At 48.6% G+C, this 23870-nt stretch overlaps 1 protein-coding gene and 1 pseudogene across 5 annotated transcripts; both read left to right on the top strand.

Moving 5' to 3' along the window:
* Positions 1 to 1145: 1145 nt before the first annotated feature.
* On the top strand, positions 1146 to 9460 carry LOC123136460 (probable glutathione S-transferase GSTU6). Of its 4 annotated transcripts, none has more exons than XM_044555835.1 (3): positions 1146 to 1225; positions 8209 to 8542; positions 8642 to 9460. In XM_044555835.1, the coding sequence occupies exons 2-3, from the start codon at positions 8219 to 8221 to the stop codon at positions 9158 to 9160; spliced, it is 843 nt and encodes a 280-aa protein (XP_044411770.1). In that variant the 5' UTR covers positions 1146 to 1225; positions 8209 to 8218; the 3' UTR covers positions 9161 to 9460. The 4 variants fall into 4 exon arrangements, with proteins under 4 accessions (XP_044411770.1, XP_044411769.1, XP_044411771.1 ...); XM_044555834.1 differs by having other exon boundaries at positions 1150 to 1183; positions 8169 to 8542; XM_044555836.1 differs by lacking the exon at positions 1146 to 1225 and having other exon boundaries at positions 8120 to 8542; positions 8642 to 8845; positions 9059 to 9460.
* On the top strand, positions 1157 to 2181 carry LOC123136461 (probable glutathione S-transferase GSTU6; annotated as a pseudogene). The gene is made up of 2 exons (XR_006466969.1): positions 1157 to 1559; positions 1659 to 2181. The product of XR_006466969.1 is annotated as a probable glutathione S-transferase GSTU6 (transcript).
* Positions 9461 to 23870: the final 14410 nt, after the last annotated feature.

Genomic DNA, 23870 nt, shown 5'->3' with positions numbered 1-23870 from the left:
AGTGCACCAATTAGGTGTAGTCCCCGAGACCACGGTCGACTGCTGGCAGTCGGCTGGCGTCTGAGAATCCCTCTATTTTTTTTGCATACTCATGCTTGGCAGACCATGCTGAGTGGTAAACTGGACCAGTGGGGACACGCTAAGTGCACCCACTGGGCGTAGTCCGCGAGACTACTGTTGAATATTTTGATTCAGCGGTAGTCTTAGAACACTTTTTTTTGCTGAGATTAATCATTGTTTCTGTCGACTGACGTGCCTTGTTTCCTGACCGCAGAAATCTTTTGAGCTCGGGGCCCGGTTTGCTGAGTTGGAGAAGAAACAGATCAGCCTCAACCTTGATCTGGAACTGGCCAAGAAGAATCTTCAGAAGGTTTGGATTGAGCGAAATCGACGAAAGCAACAAAAAAAAGGCAACAGTTGAATAGGTGGTCTCTTTAAATTATGTCATTGAAATTTTAAGGTTTTGTCTGCCCTAGTTATTGCACATCTAAGCGAGTCAATTAAACTAGAAAGAAAGGAAAAAGACAAAAGAAATGCTTGCATGAGTCTTAGATAAAATCAATGACATAGTACTAAGATGTGCAATCCTTAGAGCACATCTAGATGTGCTTTAGCAGAACTGAAATTTTAATTCAGATACAACCTCCACATTCAGTGACAAATGAGGCGAATTTTATTGTAAATACTCTCTCCATTGGGAGATACTTGACGAAGAAATGATTGTTTCTGAACGTATTTTACTTCTAAATATATTTATTTTATATCTATTTTTATGACAAGTAATTTCAAACGAGGGTAGCTACGGTATTTTTAATCATCTGCTCGCAGCAAAGTCGAAAAATTGACATCTGGATGGACGGTGTGCTGACGGAAGGGCTTGCCCGATGGGGGGCAGCAGCAGGTAGTGCATAAAAAATACTAGTAATTAAGACAGACTCATCTCCAGTCAAGCATGATTGAAGGAAACTGATTTTTAGTAAAAGTTTTAAAAATTCATAGCCGGACTAGTAGACACAGGCTCATATGCTCATCGCCCAGGCATCACGGATGACACTGTCCTCGAAGTAGCATCAGGGATGACGCATACATATGTTGTCCATAGACACTATATAAACAGTTTATCCACCTGTGAAACATCCATCAAAAATAAGCACAAGCACAAGCAGCTAAAGCAATCTCAGTGGTCTTCAAAACACACACACACACACACACAACATCGATCGAGGTAGTTAGAGATGGCCGGACGAGATGACCTGAAGCTGCTCGGCACATGGCCAAGCCCGTTTGTTACCAGGGTGAAGCTGGCACTCGCCCTGAAGGGCCTGAGCTACGAGGACGTGGAGGAGGACCTGTACGAGAAGAGCGAGCTTCTCCTCAAGTCCAACCCGGTGCACAAGAAGATACCAGTGCTCATCCACAACGGCGCCCCGGTCTGCGAGTCCATGATCATTCTGCAGTACATTGACGAAGTCTTCGCCGGCACCGGCCCGTCCCTTCTCCCAGCGGACCCCTACGAGCGCGCCATTGCTCGCTTCTGGATGGCCTACGTTGACGACAAAGTTTAAATTATCTTCACTTACTTGCACTACTTGTCTCCGTTCCTTTACTTTTAGATATCGAACGAGCAACTTTGACCATTATTTTTCTCCGTGTTTCAGCTGGTAGCCCCATGAAGGCAGTGGTTGAGTGGCAAGACAGAGGAGGAGAAATCCGAGGGAAAGAAGCAGGCGTTCGCGGCGGTGGAGATTCTTGAAGGGGCCCTGAGGGAATGCTCCAAGGGAGGGGGCTTCTTCGGCGGCGACGGCCTCGGGCTCGTCGACGTTGCGCTGGGAGGCGTGCTGTCGTGGATGAAGGTGACCGAGGTGTTGTCCGGTGACAAGATCTTCGATGCCGCCAAGACCCCGCTCCTGGCCGCATGGGTGGAGCGCTTCAGCGAGCTCGACGCGGCCAAGGTGGCCCTGCCAGACGTGGGCAGGCTGCTTGAGTTCGCCAAGGCACGAGAGGCTGCCGCTGCACCGTCTAACTGAGCCAGCACACATCCAGAATAACTAAAATTTGCTATTTTTAAATGTTGTTTGTTTGGCTGCTTGATGTAATAATGTAGCAGTAACTCATGTCGTCCATTTATTCAGTGTTGATTATGTCCTTGAGTTTTTAATATTTTGCTTTTGTGTGGAGTTCGCAAATTTTATAATGCGTGCATGTATTAGCTGAGGTTCTCTTTCTGATTCAAGAGATGAGTTCGACAGTTTTTTTAATCTACCAGCAAAATGCTTACAAATTGCTTTATGGTAAATTTGGTCTGAATTTATATATATTTCATTCATCGTTGTGATACTTGGGCTAGACCAAGTAAAGGAGAAATAGTCAATATTTCTTCGCACCTTTGCTATGGAAATGCAGATATATTTGAGTGACCGTTTGTTGATCAATCATGCTGTTGTAGTTCATAAGACGTTTCAAAAGAGGCACGCAAAACCCCTCGGATTAGCCTCAATCCAGCAAAAATGATTTCTTGAAAGACTTCTCAATCGAGGTAATTTGGTCAGCCACCTCAAAAATAAAATATATATTTTTGAAAAATAAAATAAAATAAAAATAGCACCAACACCTCCAACTTTTGGCAAGACCCCAAACCTCTCAATGCAGAGTAGAAAACAAGTTGGGGGCTTAAATTTTGTAGCAGTCGAAAGTCTAGGAAAATATATTTTGGTGTAATTCGCTAAAGAGAACCAAATGCCTCTCAACCATACATCGATGATCAGATGACAGACATACCGAAAACAATCCATCATACTACTACCTAGCATGGTTGCGGGTAGGTCCATAGAAAATTTCCAATCTCTTAGAGCATCTCCAATGCGGCGACCCATTTGGTCCGGCCGCATCCGTTTATGTCCGCCCGGACGAAAAAGATGCCCAAGCGGACACCCATTCCCATTTTCTGTTCGTTTTGTTTGCGTTTGGACCCATTTTCGTTGCAAATTGGGTCAGATTTGGGTCCGAAGCGGACACAACCGGACTTATTCTGCGTCCTCCTTGTCCGAATGTCCGCTGCATCTTGAGTAAGACAAGGGCTATGGGCCGGATTAGGAACGGTTTGTTCCTTCCCTTCGGAGGTTTTGGTAACAATGGTTTTTGGTGTCTCGGCAATGGTTTGATCGACATACCCATATAGCCCTGTCCCCATGATCTGGGAGCGAGCTTGGGCTCACGATAGAATATAGTTGGTTCTTGTGAGAGGCTCGGAGATGGTATTGTTCAGGCTGGTGGAGATAGTTTGGCTGGAGAAAGAAATAGTGGGTGTGATGGGAAGATGGGAGGCTGGATGATGCGATTGAGAAGATGGTTGCTAGATGCAGTGGAAGAGGGAGGCTTTGATTACCATGTGAAGATTGTGGAAGCATCTCAACTCTCAAATAGAGGACTCACATTGGTTTATATTGATCTGATCGAGAGATGTCTCTCGTAGGTTACAGTATTCGGCAGCCAGGCTAACCGCAGGAGGACTACAAGGGGAGATAGAGACAAGAGATTAGCTTAAATAGAATATCACTAACTATCTGTCGTGGTTGTAAGTCTGACAGTAAGAGTAGGGGGTACGTATGAGGAGGCAAGGCCCTAGTTACGGCGAGATTGTACGCACAAGTTTACGAGTTCAGGCCCCTCTTGAAGGAGGTAAAAGCCCTACGTCTCGGTGCCCTAAGACGGTCGACTGGAATATGGGTGTGTTACAAGGGGTGCGAACCCTTGTCCCAGAGGAGGGGGTGGCTTATATACACTGCGCCAGGACCCCATGCGTCCTCCGTTACAGGGGTTCAATGTACATTAAGACAGAGCGTTAGTGGTAACGCCGGCTATAAAATGCTATTAATGATCTTTAAGACTACAGAGTGAACGCCTGACCGTTGCCATCATGAGTGACTCTAGGTCTTCTGTACTCCGAGTGGTTTCCTGTATGGTCAAATGACTCCATCCAGGTCGAGTGAAATTGGGGTATCCGGGTGAGGTGACTGGTCGAGTGGATTGCACTCGACGGCTTCAGTCAGTACTTCTTGCTATACTTTGAATGTCCTTGACTCTAGGGTACTGACCTTGGGTAGGGCGTATAGGTCAGACCTATGACCCTATCATAGGTTCATGGCATCGTCATTAGCCCCCGAATGGATTGAGGTCCGATAGCGAGTTGAAGTTGACCTTGACTTGACTCTTATGCTTCATAGGCATTCTTGTTGAGCTCGAGGTTCATGCTGAAACTTCGACTTCATTTCAGTCACCTTGATCGATTCAGAGGTCGTCGACTGAACTTATGCTGGCAACCTTCGAGTGTTGATATGGTGTGAAATCTTCGGCACGATTGGTTACTGCGGTTCCCGGATCTCACGGGATCTGAAAATTTGGGGAAGCGCGCGAGGTGGAGCGCGCCACAGTAAACGGGACGGATAGACATGGGCGCCTCGATTTCTATGCCACCTTTTTCGCCGCGTGTTCGGTGCGTGACTATTGCGGGATTTGACAGGATCGCTCGGGCCCACTCGTCAGCCACTCGGAAGTAGGCCCATAAAAGGTGTCAAGGCCGATGCATTTGCACAGTGCACTCCCATTCCCCTTCTTCTTCCTCTGCTTCTCCACCGCGTCCTCTTTCGCCCTTGACGCCGTCGCTCCGCCCGTGCGCAGCCTGCCACAGTGGTGAAGGATAAGACGGCGGCACTGGAGTGAGCGAAGAAAGCGACGACGACAGCGAAGGGCAAGAAAACGAGTCGGGGATCATCGTCAAGGTCTGGGATGCCGCCTGGTTGGATCCAGGGGGACTGGATCCGATCCACGCTCCGGCCAGAGGATCTGGAAGATCTGGCCTCCATGGGCTTGATTGCTGACGGGACTTCGAGGCTGCCGGGGGACGAGATAGAGCCTCAGCCGCGGGCGGGTGAGTGCGTCCTCCTTGCCACCCATGTCGACCGTGGGTTCTCCCTTGCCCCGCATCCTTTCTTACAGGGTTTCAGAACTTTTTCGGTGCTCAGCTTCACCATTTCTCTCCCAACACCATCACATACCTTGCTGCATTCGTTTCTATGTGCGAAAACTTCTTGGGCTGTAGACCGCACTGGGGTCTCTTCAAACATATTTTCACAGTTCGTTCCCAAACCGTGAAGAAGGAAAATCCGACTGACGAGAGGATGCATGTGATTCAAATGTGCGGGGGTTTAGGGATTCAGATGAGGAAGAGGAGCACTTTTCCCCCTTTGACCCTTCCTGAGTCGGTTAGGGGCTGGCAGTTGACCTTGTTCTACTGCGAGACATTCCGACCCCCGGTCAGTCGACCGATCTTCCTCCCTTTACCCTAGATCGAGTCCAGCAACCTTGTTCACTGATTGTGACCAAAGCGGAGAGAGTAGAGACAAACATGTTAGTCGAGAGGGTAGTTCAGTTGGTCCCTCAGGGCGTAACTGACATGGATTTATTGGAAGTGTTTCTCAGTCGATGCATCCAGCTGCTACAAGCCCGTGATCATTCGATGTGGATGTACTTGGGCTCCAATGACACCGCTCGGGTCCACCCAGAGGAGGTCCCCGACGAGATGGTGGCCCTGTGGCTGAAGAGCATTACCGAAAACAAAGATAACCCTAGGGGGGCCAGGAAAGTCGATCCATTCAACGTTGACAACCAGCCGGACAAGGTCCGATCCTTATTACCGAGTGTACTTCATTCTGTCTTGCAACCGTCTTTGAATATGACTGATGTTTGATTAACTTCTTGCCTTGCAGGTCTATACTAAGATGTATTCGATGTCGAACAGGGAGCAAGCCCAGGAGCAAGTCCAGGAGGAAGCAGATAGCGCAGAGGAGAGCGCCGACTGGCAATCTTCTGATGATGATGATGAGGAAGAGAGTGATGAGTCAGACGACGAAGAAGAGGAGGTCGACTCACCACCTCGCACAGAGCGCCGATCCAAGCAGTCTCATGATCCAGCGGGAGGCCGCAACAAGGCTGTGGCTCCGAGCACGCAAGTGCATAAGCGCACTCGGACCGGAGCCGTCAGAAAAGGTCACCAAGCAGCCCAAGGTTTCCCCTTCAAAGCCTCAGAAGACCTTGCCCAGGATCAAGATGGACGTTCCCGTCGCTTCTGCGTGAGTGTTCTGTCTCTGTGTTCTCCTACTGACTCATACTTCAGCTATGACCGAGTGGGCTATGAATTTTTCAGTGCTGCAACTTCCGGGACTTCCATGGATATTGACAAGGCTTAAGATGATGAGGAGACTGAAGATGCGGCAACTTCCAAAGCTGGTACGATCCTGTAATCTTGTGCTTGTTTTGTCGACTGAATTGCTGGTCAATTGAGCCTCTATGGTTGCATTTTGTGTAGCCCCACGGGACGTCATTAAACTTCCAGACGACGATGAAGAAGCGCCTTAGAAGAATACAGGAAGGAGGGGCAGGGCTTCGAGCGGGAGGACGGTTGTAGGCCAGGAGCCTCAGTCGACATCGGCACCAGAGACGGTGGTCCAGTGATTCGGAGATCCGACTCGGGCCACTATTTCTTTTGCCAATCTTGTGTCGACTGACCATCCCTCGGCGTCGATTGCTCAAGTCTCTGCTTCTCCTACACAGTTCCATGCTTCAGATCCTGTGATTGCTCTGACTGTACTGCCATCGTCGCTCTTTGCTGCACATCACACTCCAAATGACCCGGCGGGTGCCGCCAAGGAAGCCATACTCCAAGCAAACGTTATGATGGAGCAGATGAAGGTGGTGCACGAGGCCAGCCAGGCTGCCCACAACGCCAGCTCTGCTCTGCGTGTTAATGTCAAGGTCAGTTGATTTCAGACTGATCTCTCAATTTGATCCCGAAGTCCGCCGTCGGATGTTTGATTCGACGGGGGTCTTTGTCGAATGTCACTTCATTGTTCTTTCACTCGGTTGAATAGCTTGTTTCGAGTGGAATCCAGACCAGCGGGGGCACGCAGAGTGCACCAACTAGGTGTAGTCCCGGAGACCACGGTCGACTGCTGGTAGTCGGCTGTGGTCTTTGAATCCCTCTATTTTTTTGCATACTCATGCTTGGCAGACCATGCTGAGTGGTAAACTGGACCAGTAGGGGCACGCCAAGTGCATCCACTTGGCGTAGTCCGCGAGACTACTGTTGAATATTTTGATTCAGCGGTAGTCTTAGAACACTTTTTTTGCTGAGATTAACCTTTGTTTCTGTAGACTGACGTGCCTTGTTTGCTGACCGCAGAAATCTTGTGAGCTCGGGGCCCGGTTTGCTGAGTTGGAGAAGAAACAGATCAGCCTCAACCTTGATCTGGAGCTGGCCAAGAAGAATCTTCAGAAGGTTTGGATTGAGCGAAATCGACGAAAAGCAACAAAAAAAAGGCAACCGTTGAATAGGTGGTCTCTTTAAATTATGTCATTGAAATTTTAAGGTTTTGTCTGCCCTAATTATTGCACATCTAAGCGAGTCAATTAAACTAGAAAGAAAGGAAAAAGACAAAAGAAATGCTTGCATGAGTCTTAGATAAAATCAATGACATAGTACTAAGATGTGCAATCCTTAGAGCACATCTAGATGTGCTTTAGCAGAACTGAAATTTTAATTCAGATACAACCTCCACATTTAGTGACAAATGAGGCGAATTTTATTGTAAATACTCTCTCCATCGGGAGATACTTGACGAAGAAATGATTGTTTCTGAACGTATTTTAGTTCTAAATATATTTATTTTATATCTATTTTTATGACAAGTAATTCCGAACGAGGGTAGCTACGGTATTTTTAATCATCTGCTCGCAGCAAAGTCGAAAAATTGACATCTGGATGGACGGTGTGCTGACGGAAGGGCTTGCGCGATGGGAGGCATCAGCAGGTGGTGCATAAAAAATACTAGTAATTAAGACAGGCTCATCTCCAGTCAAGCATGATTGAAGGAAACTGATTTTTAGTAAAAGTTTTAAAAATTCATAGCCGGACTAGTAGACACAGGCTCATATGCTCATCGCCCAGGCATCACGGATGACACTGTCCTCGAAGTAGCATCAGGGATGACGCATACATATGTTGTCCATAGACACTATATAAACAGTTTATCCACCTGTGAAACATCCATCGAAAATAAGCACAAGCACAAGGTCTTCAAAACACATCCATCGAAAATAAGCACAAGCACAAGGTCTTCAAAACACACACACACACACACAACATCGATCGAGGTAGTTAGAGATGGCCGGACGAGATGACCTGAAGCTGCTCGGCACATGGCCAAGCCCGTTTGTTACCAGGGTGAAGCTGGCACTCGCCCTGAAGGGCCTGAGCTACGAGGACGTGGAGGAGGACCTGTACAAGAAGAGCGAGCTTCTCCTCAAGTCCAACCCGGTGCACAAGAAGATACCAGTGCTCATCCACAACGGCGCCCCGGTCTGCGAGTCCATGATCATTCTGCAGTACATCGACGAAGTGTTCGCCGGCACCGGCCCGTCCCTTCTCCCAGCGGACCCCTACGAGCGCGCCATTGCTCGCTTCTGGATGGCCTACGTTGACGACAAGGTTTAAATTATCTTCACTTACTTGAACTACTTGTCTCCGTTCCTTTACTTTTAGATATCCAACGAGCAACTTTGACCATTATTTTTCTCTGTGTTTCAGCTGGTAGCCCCATGGAGGCAGTGGTTGAGGGGCAAGACAGAGGAGGAGAAATCCAAGGGAAAGAAGCAGGCGTTCGCGGCGGTGGAGATTCTTGAAGGAGCCCTGAGGGAATGCTCCAAGGGAGGGGGCTTCTTCGGCGGCGACGGCGTAGGGCTCGTCGACGTAGCGCTGGGAGGCGTGCTGTCGTGGATGAAAGTGACCGAGGTGCTGTCCGGTGACAAGATTTTCGAGGCCGCCATTGCTTTTAACATTACTCCTTCAAATTCTGTTAGTACGTTATTTGGAACGTGTCTTGTTGGGATAGAGTCCGAAACAGCTAGACACATTCTTGTAGGAGTATGTGCTTTTTTGAGGGCAATTTGGAACTGCAGAAATGATTCGGTTTTTAACAGAACAACAAATATTTATTTTTTGCAGGTTTTATTCCGAGCCACTGCGCTGATCCGTATGTGGTCGTTACTCACTCCGACGGAGGCCAACGAGCGTTTGTTACTGGATCTATCTGGTGGGAGATGGTAGCACGGGATATCTTCAACCGGTTTGGATGACGGTCATGTAATAGGATAGGCGATTAGTTGTCCTATCTTTGTTATGCTAGCCGGTTGTGGCCTCTTGGCTTTTGTGTTTTTGGCATTGTGGCTCTTTGTGAGCTTGCCGTTACTTTTGTTTGAAACTGTAAGACCTTATTTGAACCTATTTGCTTATTTATTAAGGTGGCCGTATGCATCGTTCTGATGCAGAGGCCGGGGAGTCCTCCTTTTCGAAAAAAAGTGAGCCGCTAGCACATATCTAGAATAATTAAAATTTGTTACTTTTAAATGTTGTTTGTTCGGCTGCTTGATGTAATAATGTAGTAGCTGATGTCGTCCATTTATTCGGTGTTGATTATGTCAGCTGCTAGAAGCCTTGTTCTCTCTGCCTGAAGATGAAAAGTTAGTGTATTTGCTTACTATGTGTTGGAAATATGAGCAATTTACCGAATGATTTTATTAAAAAAATACTAGATAAAGCATGACTAGTATAGCAATGATAAAATAGGTCATGTGATTTGACAAAGAGAAGGTAAATAGCATCTTCATATATGAACTGTAACTGAACATATCTAGAGCAGACAGTATAGCAAGTTGCATATATGAAATAGAGCCTAACATATCTAGGGCAAACACTAGAACAAGGAACTGTAGCAGGGCCTCCAATAGAAAGAGCAAGAACATGTACGGGACAACATCAACAGAAGCACCGGACTTGGGGTCGACATTGTCGCCAACCATGTCGTTGAGGAGGTTGTCGATGTTGGGGAAGAAGTCATCGTCGGGGAAGTAGTCGTCAGAGTCCGGGGCGTCCGTGACGAAGGAGTCAGTAGTCCACAGAGCGCTCCCCAAAAACCTTATCACCCTTCTCCCATACAGGACTCAAAGAGGTGCAGTTTCGAAGGCCTACTGTCCCGACTCGCAGTGCACGCCACAAGCCGGGATGAGGAAGACAGCAGTAGCTCAGCGACAGGAACTGGTGGCGAGAGAAAGAAGTAGTTCTGGTGCATCTCTCTGAGAGGAGCCACCTCCCTTTTATAGGCGCAACTGAAGGAGGCGAGAGGCTGCGCGGAGAGCTGAAGGAACGAGGGAGACGAAACGAACAGACTTCAGCCGAAGAGGCGAGCCTTTCGAATTCAGTGTCCACTACAGAAAAACGTTTCAGCTCCCGCGTGACCTTTCGTATAGCCATCGTGCGTGGCAAAAATTTTAGACATCGACTCGGCTCATTCCCGCAACCCGCGACGCGGCGCGTCATGACGAGGCGTGGCAGACGGCAGAGGAGGAGCGCGCATGGATGCCCCTCTTGTTCTCATCCCCATACATGTAGGGAAAGAACCTCCCTTGTAAAGAGGTCCAACTCCGTCTAAACTAGCAATGTGAGACTAAACTTTAGTTTCACCTCTTGCCTTGCACGAATGGGCTGCGTGGGCCTCTAGGATTTATTAGGAATTTCTGAAACTGCTATTGGGCTTGGCCCAAAATAAACAAAATTCCAGCAATCCCCCACCAGATCCCAGAGGTACACAAAATTTGCCTCTGGTTCTTGAACTTTGTTTTATATATCGGTACTGCAATGGAGGTTGTTAAGTTAAACTTCCACCTAGAACTCTATGCTACACTAGTAAGCAACTTGAACAGTCGACTGGGCCTTGAACTACAAGTTTTCTGCGAATCTAGCTTCACATAAAGCCTTGACCGATACGTGGCTACTGTTGGTGTCAAAACCGGTGGATCTCGGGTAGGGGGTCCCGAACTGTGTGTCTAGGCGGATGGTAATAGGAGACAAGGGACACGATGTTTTACCCAGGTTCGGGCCCTCTTGATGGAGGTAAAACCCTACATCCTTCTTGATTGATATTGATATTGTAGATGTTTACAAGAGTGGATCTACCACGAGATCAAGGAGGCTAAACCCTAGAAGCTAGCCTATGGTATGATTGTAATGATTGTTGTTGTGTCCTACGGACTAGAGCCATCCGGTTTATATAGACACCGGAGAGGGCTAGGGTTACATAGAGTCGGTTACAATGGTAGGAGATCTACGTATCCGTATCGCCAAGCTTGCCTTCCACGCCAAGGAAAGTCCCATCCGGACACGGGACGAGGTCTTCAATCTTGCATCTTCATAGTCTTGGAGTCCGGTCGATGATGATAGTCCGGCCGATGATAGTTCGGCTGATGATGGTAATCCGGCTATCCGGACACCCCCTAATCCAGGACTCCCTCAGTAGCCCCTGAACCAGGCTTCAATGACGATAAGTTCGGTGCGTATATTGCTTGCCATTGCAAGGCGGGTTCCTCCTCCGAATAATAGAAGATTGTGAACACCAGGATAGTGTCCGGCTCTGCAAAATAAATTCCACATTCCACCGTAGAGAGAATAATATATACACAAGTTCAATCTGCTGACGTTTTTTGCGGCATGACGCCACGCCACTACCAAGCCATTACTTGAATCGTTTTTTACTCTACCACCTCAGCGCATTTAGCGAAGCGGTTTCCTTGGCACGTCTTGTCGAAGCAGAGATCGTGTTCCCCCTTAATCCGGAATTCTCATCAATACGGACGTGGGTAACCCAACCGCGCCCGTCGCCCCGCCCCCTCTATCGAAGGCGAGTCCCAAATGGTCACGGAGACGGCTCTTGGTATTCTCCCTCTTTATAACGGGACCAAGGCTCGTTTCTTTTCTTCAATCCTCCATCGAATCCTCTCCCCGCTCCAAGTTCCAGCACCTAGAGCTCCAGATTCGAGTGCTTCGGACCTTCAACGATGTCCGGTTCCGACCTCCAGGGCCGGTGGATGCCCTCCTCCGTCACGAAGGAGGACGTGCTAAAGCTGCGGGAGGCAAAGTACCTGGCTTATGAGATTTCGCACAGGTTGCCTGCCGAAGGGCAGGCCATCCCCACCCCGAGCCCGGCGAGTATGTCGTTTTTGTATCCCACCTCCGTCGGGGTTTAGGCTTCCCGATGGATCCTTTTGTGAGAGGGCTCATGTTTTACTATGGGTTGGAATTCCACGATTTGGCTCCGGAGTCCATCCTCCATATTTCTGCATTTATTGTTGTCTACGAAGCCTTCCTCCGCGTCACCCCTCACTTCGGCCTGTGGCTGAAGACCTTCAATGTGGCACCGAAGATGATCGGGGGGCGTCAAGCGGAGTGCGGCGGGGCGGCCATAAGTAGGAGGGCCGATGCCCCGTGGCCCGCTGGCTCCTTCCAAGAGGATCTCGGCCCGTGGCAGCAAGAGTGGTTCTATATCACCGTTCCGAGGGGCCGCAGACAAAAGCCGCCGCCCTTATTCCGCCCGGGACCTCCACGACGGTTGATGTCGTGGGTCAACCAAGGGCTCAACTGAGGGCCGTCAAAGGACGTGCCCCTACTGCAGGGCCGGATTCGAGATCTCCAAATGAGGGAGGTCGATATGGTGGTGGTAATGTAGGTTATGCTGATTAGGCGTCTCCCACCCTGCAAACGCCGCCCTCTCCGGCTATGGGAGTTCAATCCGGAGGGCCCACGGATTCTTCAACACTTCATGGGTATGACACCCCTGGAGATGTACAAATTATTCTTCGGATCGCAAGAGGCGCATCCGGAATTGACCGAGGATGCTGGCCTAAGCTGCAATCGCCCGGATACTCAAGTAAGTAGTTCCAAGTCCGGACATACCGTGTGTTTGCCTTTCAATAATTCGCCTTATGACCAACTTCCTTCTAAACAGGAGTGGATAGTGGAAGCAAAATTGATATGGTGTCCGGCCCCCCTCCCCGAGACCGCGCCGGATTCCGTGCTGGTTCGGATGCTTGAGGTTGCGCCTTCAGAGGAAGGCGAAGGGGAAAGCAGGAAAGCTACTGCCTCGCCTAAGGAGGCTCTTGAAAGAGGGGGGATCGAGAATTCCTCCCTCCAAGGGGAGAAGAGGACTGCCTCCGAGGACCCGGGGGAAAAAGCCCCTAAACGGGGGAAGAAATCTTCGCCAGAGGGTCCTGCGTCCGGGGAGGCCCCGGGCGCACAATCTCCCTTAAAGAGTCAGCCCTCCAACGAGCCGTAAGTAGAAAGAAAGGAGTTTTATAATAAGGGACATCCCTATTTGCGCTTCTGAGGATAACTAAAGTTTTTACCTTGTAGTTCGGATCTCCGTCCTTCGCAAATGAGGTCGTCTTCAGGGGACCTTCGTCCGGAGATGATGGAGAGCGAGACGCCTCCGTCCGGGGCGCCGTCGGATAGGGCGGACGAGCCTGAAGTGTCGTCACGGAGGGAGCCCCCGGGTTCGGCAAAGCCGGATAGTTCGGCGCCAACTGGTGTACGGCTGAAGGATCTGCTTGAGAAGGCGTCTATCTCAGAAGATCACCACGCATTGATGAGCATGGTGATTGAAAGGGTTTCGTCCGCCGAAGGCGGGTTGCATAATGCCGTCAGGAGTTTGCTGGGTGGGTTTGAGGTGCGTAAAAATGACACACCTTTTAACAGTTTAGCATATAGAATGCGCCCTGTATAGATAGTAGCCCCTGAGACTCGGTAGGTTGTCGAAATCGATAGCGTGCCGAGGATCAAAATCGCAGGTTTAAATTTCCGCCGTGCCGATTCAGGTGGCGGGTCGTCCGGGGGCCAGCCGGACTGATGGAGTTGCTGAACTAAAGCGGCAACTCGCTGTTGCAGATGCGGACATCACGCTGGTCAACAAGCGACTTGATGAGTCGCAAGCTAAGTGTTTCTGTGCGGTCACTTGGTAAGGGGGCCGAAGCCAGCTCCTTACAACATGTGCGTGAAATGCAGATAGTGCCGCTGCTGTGGAGAGCCTTCGGGCCGAACTTTCTCAAGCCAAGGAGCAGGCCAGAAGGAGTAATGCGGCCGCCTCAAGGGCGGCCGAGGAGTTAGCGGCTGAAAGGACCGCAGACTGCCGGAGCAGGGAAGAGATGGCCAAAATGGCCGTGAAGTTGAAAGATGCTACCGACCGCAATGAGGCTCTTGGGAAGGAGCGCCTAGCGGGGCAAGAAGACCTGGAGAAGGCCACCGCTGAAGCCAAGGATGCCCGCTCTGCAATGCGGGCTATAAAGGAAGAGCTGCGCCAGGCCGGAAAAATTGTAGCTGGCAAGCCTTTTCTTCTGCGCCGAAGGTTTACGGATCCAAAGTATGCTCAGCTGGGCCAACTGTGGGGTCCAGAGGACCCTTATATGGACTTAGCAGCGAGTGCGGCGGAAGCCATTGTGCATTTTCAAAGCCAGAAGGATCACAAGACGGAAGAGCTGTTTTGGTCTCAATTCCATAGTCCGGAGTGTTCACTTCCGCTGACCGACCGTTTGGCCGAGTGGTCTGAGCTAAATAGGTTGTCCGGGCTTGCTATGACGGATATAGTGACCCATGTCTGGCCGGATAGGCCCGAGCCGAAGAGTTACTTTGGCTTATTGCAGCAATTTCTTGGAGCGGTGCCGCATATCAAGGCGATGAAGCGGTCGGCCTGCATAGAGGGTGCGCGGATGGCACTCGCCCGTGTGAAGACACATTGGACAGAGATGGATGCCACCGCTGTTGCGACCCCGGGTTTGGACGATAACCGGTTACCCGCCGAGCACTATTTTGGCGAAGTGCTGCGTGGTGCTCGTGTAATAGAGTCGCAGTGCTCAAAAAATGTTACGTTCGAATGAATGTTTTTATGATGTAAAACAATATTTATGATGGAAGCGCCTTTTATACTTGTGCGTTCAAGTAATAGAATATCTCCTATGCGGCCGTTCATGTATACGTGTGTATAACCTGAAAGATGGCAGTCGTCGGCTTCAGCCCCTACGCACATGGTGCGGGGGTGTTCGCAAAAAATAGCGTGTTTTCACACTTAATCCGACGTCTTGATCCTGTAAAGGAGGTGGTAGAGTAGCAAACGAGGCAACCGGACTATAATGCTTTATCACTTTCACTTAGCCATGGAGTTCGAGGGTGGGGCTACGACATAGCCCCTGGGGGCACCGCGCTCTCCGAATTTGGGGCGCGTATGTGCCTGACCTAGAAACGGCCCTTCGTCAAAGCGGAGGAATTCTAAACATTCCCATGGTCGATCGAGTGGTTGACCAGTCTCTCGCTGTATCAGGACAGTCAGTTTTCGGCTTTCTCTACTGAGGTGCTCGCCCAGCCGAACTGGGGCACAATCGCAGTAGTTCTCCTGGTGCCGCGTTAGCCGATGATATGGAACGTAAGGCAGCAAAACACAGGAGCCGGGCAAACCCAACATTTGACAAAAGACATGATTCGGAGCTGATGCATATAAGGCCTAACTCGAGATGCCGAACACTCCCGAAGGTGTTCGGTCTTTACCATAGCGGGCAAAACAATGCCCTAAGCCCCTTGTGTCCAGGTACGGGCAGGTTCTTCTGGCACAGCCGATGCCAAAACGCCAGTCTCCACTCTGGTTACAATGAGAAACCAGGGGATTATAGCAACAAGAGACAGTAAGAAAGGTTTACGTAGGGTCTTAGTCTGAAAAGAGTCCTTGCAACGGGTCCCTACTGCACGTCTGCGCCTGTGTCTCCGTTGTGCCATATCCTGGACGGGTGTGCACGCTGTTCGTCTGTAAAAAGAGAGGAACTTAGTTTGAAAAGAAATCGTGCGAGAAAGTGCATAAAAAATTGAAATATAGATTAATAAAGCTGAGCCTATGCTAGCTCATCATGGCTTATATGTACAAACCCTTGTGAAGGGGTGTGTGGCTAGGTAGCCCCTAGCTTATTTATTCCGGACTCGTCCAGCCGTGTCCGGGGTCTCAGGAAACCTTTTAATGAAATGATGCCACGTGGACCGGGCATTTTAAGCGTAAGAGACGTGTAATGTGGTATTACATTGAAGCGGACGAAAGCTTCCCGTCCCAGTGATGCTTGATAGCTACTTTTAAATGGGGCGACATGAAAGGTTAGCTTTTCTCGTTGGAAGTTGTCAGGTGACCCGAACACAACTTCTAGTAATAATGAAACTGTGCGCCTGGCGTAAGGGCCTGGTGCCACTCCTTTGAAGGAAGTGCGGCTATGCCGAATTGTAGTAGGGTCTATCCCAACTTGCGGATTGTGTCCGAATATAGCAGGTTTAAGTCACTGCCGCCGTCCATCAAAACCTGCGTGAATTGCAGTCCGTCTATTATGGGATCCAATATTAGGGCAGTCTATCCTGCGTTCCGGATACTTCTGGATTAATCCAGATGGTCAAAAGTGATTGGTTTTGACATCCAATCTCGGTGTTCCGCTGGGGTGGACCGTGCAACACTTGTCTTAGCGAGTGCCGTGTTGGTTTTCCGTACTATCACATGAAGTGAGTTTACTGTTTTGACTTCTTGTGGGAAAGTATTTTGACTTCCGGTGCTCTGGTGGTGGGGTTCGTCATCGTCCTCGCTTGGCGCATCGAGCCCCTTGTGTCCGGCGTTGAGTCTGCCGGACTATTTAAAAACCCAACAATTTCGGTTGGTATGGTTTGCAGGCCTTCCGGAGGTACTGTGGATTTGACATATCTGATCTAAAATTTTGTTTAAATTTGATAGCTCGTCGCTGTTGTCCTTAAGAGGCAGTGTTATATTGTTTGGCCGCGAGCTTTTGAATCCGGCGTTGACCGCCGTGCCCTTTGGGCTTTTTTCTTTATTCCGGCGCTGATCTTTCCTGCGCCGTGATTTTCCATTTCCATCTCTGATCTCGGATGTACTCAGGTCGTTGGTGCTGCATCTTGCTAGCCAGCTGTCTTCTCCTGCGCAAAAGCGCGTCATGAGGCTTGTTAGCGCGGCCATTGTTCTTGGCTTCTCTTGGCCGAGGTGTCTGGCGAGCCATTCGTCTCGGACGTTGTGTTTAAAAGCTGCTAAGGCTTCCGCGTCCGGACAGTCGACTATTTGGTTCTTTTTGGTAAGAAACCTATTCCAGAATTTGCGCGCTGACTCTCCGGGCTGTTGGGTTATATGACTCAAATCGTCTGCATACGGAGGGCGGACATAAGTCCCTTGAAAATTTGCTCTAAACGCGTCCTCAAGCTCTTCCCAACTTCCAATAGTGTTTTCTGGGAGGCTTTTGAGCCAATGCCGAGCTGGCCCTTTGAGCTTGAGGGGTAGGTATTTTATGGCGTGGAGATCATCTCCTCTAGCCATGTGTATGTGTAGTATGTAATCTTCTATCCAGACTCCTGGGTCTGTTGTTCCGTCGTATGCCTCTATGTTTATGGGTTTGAACCCTGCTGGAAATTCATGATCCAGCACCTCATCGGTAAAACATAGAGGGTGTGCGGCGCCCCTGTATTTGGGTGTGCCGCTATCTTCGAACACTTATCGTGTTGTGTTACTTCCTGGGGCCCTCCTTTTTGGCCCGTAGATGGACCTAGTTGGGCCGTCCGTTTTCCCAGGATCATAAGTCGGCTTGTGTGCGGTGCCGCTTGTCGCTTTTGGCCTGTCATCTGGCCGTCTATCCGGCTGGGCGGCCTCTTTATTTTTTGACTGTGAGGGCTCTATGGCTTCCTCGTCAAATTCTGGCAGCAGCTTGCACTTCGGGTAGCTCTTTGTTTGATGGCCATTGCCATATTTGTCTGCGGACTTGAGTATTTTGCTCCACTTCATTCTGAGTATGTCTTCCGCTGTTTTGAGCTTCCTTTTTTCCTTCTTTAAACTTCTTGCAGTGGCGACGAGTCTTTTGTGAAGGTTCTTATGCTCTGGTGGTGTGTCCGGACTGTTGATTGCTCCGTGAAGGGGTTGATTTTCCGGTTCGTCCTGTTCGGATGGTTGCTTGGTTGTATGTCCGTCGTCCGCTGGTTTGCCCTGCTCTATCGCTGGGTCGTTAGGAATGTTGCTTTGATCGAGGCGGGACTTAGGGCGGCGTCTACGTTGCCGTTTGGGTTGTTTATCGGCGGGATTATCCTCTGCCGCGTCCCGTTGTTCCTCGGTATCGCTTCCCCTTGGGGTGTCCACCATATGTATGTCATGTGACGAGGTGGCCTTCCAGTGCCCTGTAGGCGCTGGTTCTTGATCGTCTCCGACATCGTCGTCCATACCGTTGATGTCTTCGGAGTCGTAGTTTAGCATATCGGTTAGATCGTCGATGGTGGCTACGAAGTGGGTGGTGGGTGGGCTCTGAATTTCTCCATTGTCCGCGTCCCGACCATCCTGGCCGTAGTTCGGCCAGGGCTCTCCGAATAGTGAGAGACGCTTCAGCGAATTTAAGATATCGCCGAAGGGTGAGTGCTGAAAGGTGTCCACAGCAGTGAATTCCATGATCGGCGCCCAATCGGATTCGACTAGCAGGGGCGCAGGAGGTTCGGAGTCCGGCAGAGAGTCCGGCACCTCGGAGTCATGAGCTTTATGCGGGACAAGGTAAGTGTTCGGCTCCATCGCCGTAGAAGTTGCAGCTCCCGAGGCGGTGTCCAGCCATCCGTCCTCGATCTGAGCGATCGGCTCCGGACTATGGGTCGGAGCGGATTCGTGTGCGGCCTCCAAGGTGCTGCTCGGCGGCAGAGTTAGGTCGTGCCCATCGTGACAGCGCGGCACGCTCGGCTGTGGCTCAGATCCATCGAAGATCAAGTCCCCGCGGATATTGGCTGTGAAGTTTAGGCTTCAAAACCTGACCTGACGGCCAGGGGCGTAGCTTTCGATCTGCTCCAGATGGCCAAGTGAATTGGCCCGCAGTGCGAAGCTGCCGAATACGAATATCTGTCCGGGGAGAAAAGTCTCACCTAGGACTGCATCGTTGTCGATTGAAGAGGCCATCAAGCCTATCGGTGACGACACAGAGGAACTCTCAATGAAAGCACCAATGTCGGTGTCAAAACCGGTGGATCTCGGGTAGGGGGTCCCGAACTGTGCGTCTAGGCGGATGGTAACAGGAGACAAGGGACACGATGTTTTACCTAGGTTCGGGCCCTCTTGATGGAGGTAAAACCCTACGTCCTGCTTGATTGATATTGATATTGTAGATGTTTACAAGAGTGGATCTACCACGAGATCAAGGAGGCTAAACCCTAGAAGCTAGCCTATGGTATGATTGTAATGATTGTTGTTGTCTCCTACGGACTAGAGCCATCCGGTTTATATAGACACCGGAGAGGGCTAGGGTTACATAGAGTCGGTTACAATGGTAGGAGATCTACGTATCCGTATCGCCAAGCTTGCCTTCCACGCCAAGGAAAGTCCCATCCGGACACGGGACGAGGTCTTCAATCTTGTATCTTCATAGTCTTGGAGTCCGGTCGATGATGATAGTCCGGCCGATGATAGTTCGACTGATGATGGTAGTCCGGCTATCCGGACACCCCCTAATCCAGGACTCCCTCAGCTACCATGGATCTTCCCCGCGGACGGAGCTTATGCGTCATACTCCGAGACCTTTCATGAGTTTACTAGAGAGAACCCTACTCTCATAGATTGTGACGTTTAACAATTAGACTCATATAGGTGCGTTCTTCAAAAGATGTTCTGCAGGACAACATCTCTGCTTCAATGAGCCACTTAGAACACATTAAGATATACATCAACCTGCCATGCAGATTTAGGAGAGTATTGCATCTTCATGGAGTGGTATTGTTAACAGTAAGGATACTCTCCTCTCAGTTGATCAACATCTTGTCTTCCACATCTAATTCACGGGATCTCCGATCACATAGACTAGGTTACCACTTTGAACAACTCATATTGTGGGTCTCATACCCATCTCCCTTGATGCATTATCTATCACATTACGTGATAGACCCTTAGTAAAAGGATCTGCCAGATTTTTAGACATTTGGATAAAATCTAATATAATAATTTCAGAGTTTCTCATTTTTTTGACAGACTTTAACCTTCTCTGAACGTGTCTTGATGACTCCATGTTATCCTTTGAGTTGCTCACTTTTGTGATAATAGTTTGATTGTCGCAGTTCATAAGGATACCCGGTACAGTTTTCTCAAGAACCGGCAAGTCATTCAAGAGTCGACGAAGCCAATCTGCTTCAACCATAGTTGTATCTAGTGTTGTGAGTTCTGCTTCCATTGTTGACCTCGTTAAGATGGTCTGCTTGCAAGACTCCCAAGAAATAGCGCCACCTCCATGAGTGAATACATATCCGCTCGTGGCCTTTATCTCATCAGCATCTGAGATCCAGTTTGAGTCACTATACCCTTCAAGCACCTTTGGGTGCCTAGTGTAGTGAATTCCATAATTAGTAGTGCCTTTCAAATAACGCAAAACTGTCTCTGGAGCTTTCCAATGCACATCTCCTGGTTTTGAGACAAACCGACTCAGTTTGCTAACAGCAAAAGAGATGTCAGGTCTTGTAGCACTGGCTAAGTACATAAGCGAGCCAATAATCTGAGAATATTTCAATTGATCTCTAGCAATTCTTCGATTCTTTTGAAGCAACACACGAGCATCATATGGTGCTGGAGAGGGCTTGCAGTCACTATAACCAAAGCGACTCAAGATCTTTTCCACATAGTGAGATTGAAGCAATGTAATCCCACCATCATCGTCTCTCAACAACTTGATGTTCAGAATGACATCAGCCACTCCTAAATCCTTCATCTCAAAACAACGAGTTAGGAAATCCTTCACCTCCTTAATAACATTCAGATTTGTTCCGAAAATCAGTATGTCATCAACATACAAGCAAAGGATAACTCCCTCGCCCCCACCATGGCGATAGTACACACATTTATCAGCTTCGTTTACAACAAAGCCTGCAGCTGTTAAAGTTTTTTCAAACTTCTCATGCCACTGCTTGGGTGCTTGCTTAAGTCCATACAAAGACTTCAACAACTTGCACACTTTTCCTTCCTGACCATATACTACAAACCCATCTGGTTGTTCCATGTAAATTTCCTCATCCAACTCTCCATTTAGGAAAACAGTCTTAACATCCATTTGATGAACGAGAAGACCATGTGAGGCTGCTAGAGAAAGTAGTACTCGAATAGTGGTTAGTTGAGCCACAAGTGAGTAAGTATCAAAGAAGTCTTCACCTTCCTTTTGGGTATAACCCTTGGCCACGAGCTGTGCCTTGTATTTCTCAATAGTACCATCCGGCCTAAGTTTATTCTTGAATACCCATTTGCACCCTATAGGTTTGCACCCATAAGGACGATCAGTGATCTCCCAAGTTTCATTTGCCAAGATGGAATCCATCTCACTACAGACCACTTCCTTCCAGTAGTCAGCATCTTCAGATGCATAGGCCTCTGAGATAGAACTGGGAGTGTCATCTATGAGATACACAAGAAAATCATTACCAAAGGACTTTGCAGTCCTCTGTCACTTGCTCCTAGTAGGAACTTCATTGTTCTCATCCGTAGGATTTTCAAAGTGTTCCATCGAAATGACAGGTTCAATAATTGTAACTGGGTCCTGATTCAATGAACTAGGCATCTCCTGATTAGATGAGGTAGACATATCCTTCATGGGAAAGATATCTTCAAAGAAAGTCGCATCATTTGACTTCATGATCGTACCGACATGCATGTCAGGTACCTCAGATTTTACAACCAAAAATCTATAACTAGTGCTATGAAAAGCATATCCCGAGAAAACACAATCCACAGTCTTTCGTCCAAGCATCCGCTTCTTTGGAATTGGCACATTGGCTTTCGCCAAACAACCACATGTTCATAGATAAGAGAGCTTTAACCTTTTCTTCTCCCATTCCTCGAATGGAGTTATCTCTTTGTTATTTGTGGGAACTCGGTTTAGGACATGACATGCCATCAATATTGCCTCCCCCCACCATGCCTTGGAGAGACCCGATGTGTCTACAGTGGCGTTAAACAAATCAGTTAGAGTATGGTTCTTTCTTTCGGCCACCCCATTTGACTGAGGTGAATAGGGAGGTGTGTAGGATCGAAAGTATGTCTAGAGGGGGGGGGGTGATTAGACTACTTGACCAAATAAAAACTTAACCTTTTCCCAATTTTAGTTCTTGGCAGATTTTATCAACTTAGCACAAGTCAAGCAATCTTAACACAATTCATGCAAGCATGCAAAGAGTATATGAGCAGCGGAAAGTAAAGCATGCAACTCGCAAGAAAGTAAATGGATGAGATTGGAGTGTGCAAATGCAACTGGAGACACGGATTTTTTTGGCATGGTTCCGATAGGTGGTGCTATCGTAAATCCACATTGATGGAGACTTCAACCCACGAAGGGTAACGGCTGCACGAGTCCACGGAGGGCTCCACCCATGAAGGGTCCACGAAGAAGCAACCTTGTCTATCCCACCATGGCCATCGCCCACAAAGGACTTGCCTCACTAGGGTAGATCTTCATGAAGTAAGCGATCTTCTTGCCCTTACAAACTCCTTGGTCCACTCCACAATCTTGTCGGAGGCTCCCAAGTGACACCTAACCAATCTAGGAGACCCCACTCTCCAAAAGGTAATAGATGGTGTGTTGATGATGAACTCCTTGCTCTTGTGCTTCAAATGATAGTCTCCCCAACACTCAACTCACTCTCATAGGATTGGATTTGGTGGACAGATTATTTGAGTGGAAAGCAACTTGGGGAAGTCTAGAGATCAAGATTCATATGGTTGAATTGGAATATCTTGGCCTCAACACATGAGTAGGTGGTTCTCTCTCAGAAAATGAGTAGTGGAAGTGTAGGCACGTTCTGATGTCTTCCCTCATGAATGAGGAGAGGGTGGAGGGGTATATATAGCCTCCACACAAAATCTAACCGTTACACACAATATACCAAACTCGGTGGGACCGAATCAGAAAACTCGGTCGGACCGATCTAGTACATAATGTGACCATTAGGCAATTTCGGTGGGACCGACATGTCAACTCGGTGGGACCGATATCATTAGGGTTAGGGCATAACATAATCTCGGTTTGACCGATTACAAAAACTCGATTGGACCGACTTTGGTAATAAGCTAACTAGAGAGTTGGTCAGGCAAACTCGGTGGGACTGATTCGCTCGTCTTGGTGGGACCGAAGCGTTACGAAAAGGAAACAGAGAGTTTGCATTGTCGATTCGGTGGGACCAATCGCTCATCTCGGTTAGACCGAAACATTACTAAGGGAAATAGAGAGTTTGCAACCCCATCTCGGTGAGATCGAGATCCCTATCGATAAGACCGAAGTGACTAGGGTTTATGGCAGTGGCTATGTCAAATGAACTCGGTGGCGTCGGATGGATCAAATCGGTGGGGCCGAGTTTGACTTTTGGTTTGGGACATATGTGGATATGAGAAAGTGGTTGAGGGATTTTGAGCATATCACTAAGCATTTTGAGCAAGCAAGCCATTAAGAAACACCTCATCCCCTTTTAATAGTATTGGCTTTCCTATAGACTCAATGCGATCTTGGATCACTAAAAATAGAGAATGTAGAGTCTTGGACTTTAGAGCTTGAGCCAATCTTTTGTCCTTAGCATTTTGAGGGGTCCACAGTCCTAGTCCATGCCATGCCAATCATTGAACTTTCCTGAATTATTTATCTTGAAATGGCATTAGTTCAATGAGTTATATGTTGTTAAGAATTACCAAAACCACCCAGGGATTAGTTGCACTTTCAAGGTGTCCTCTCATGGATTATACCATGTTTCGCGCAAAAGGAATCAAATTCATTTGAGAAATACTCTCCACCACGATCAGACCTAAGCCTCTTAATGTTTTGATCAAGTTGGGTTTTTGCTTCAGCTTTATAGATCTTGAAAGTTCAAAGCCTCATCCTTAGAGTTTAGAAGATACACATGACGGTATCTAGTGGAGTCAACAATTAAC

This window comes from Triticum aestivum, chromosome 6B (genome assembly GCF_018294505.1).
Source record: "Triticum aestivum cultivar Chinese Spring chromosome 6B, IWGSC CS RefSeq v2.1, whole genome shotgun sequence".
Taxonomy (NCBI): Eukaryota; Viridiplantae; Streptophyta; class Magnoliopsida; order Poales; family Poaceae; genus Triticum; species Triticum aestivum.
The sequence above is the reverse complement of the archived record's forward strand: the minus strand, read 5'-3'. Positions and strand labels throughout refer to the sequence as shown.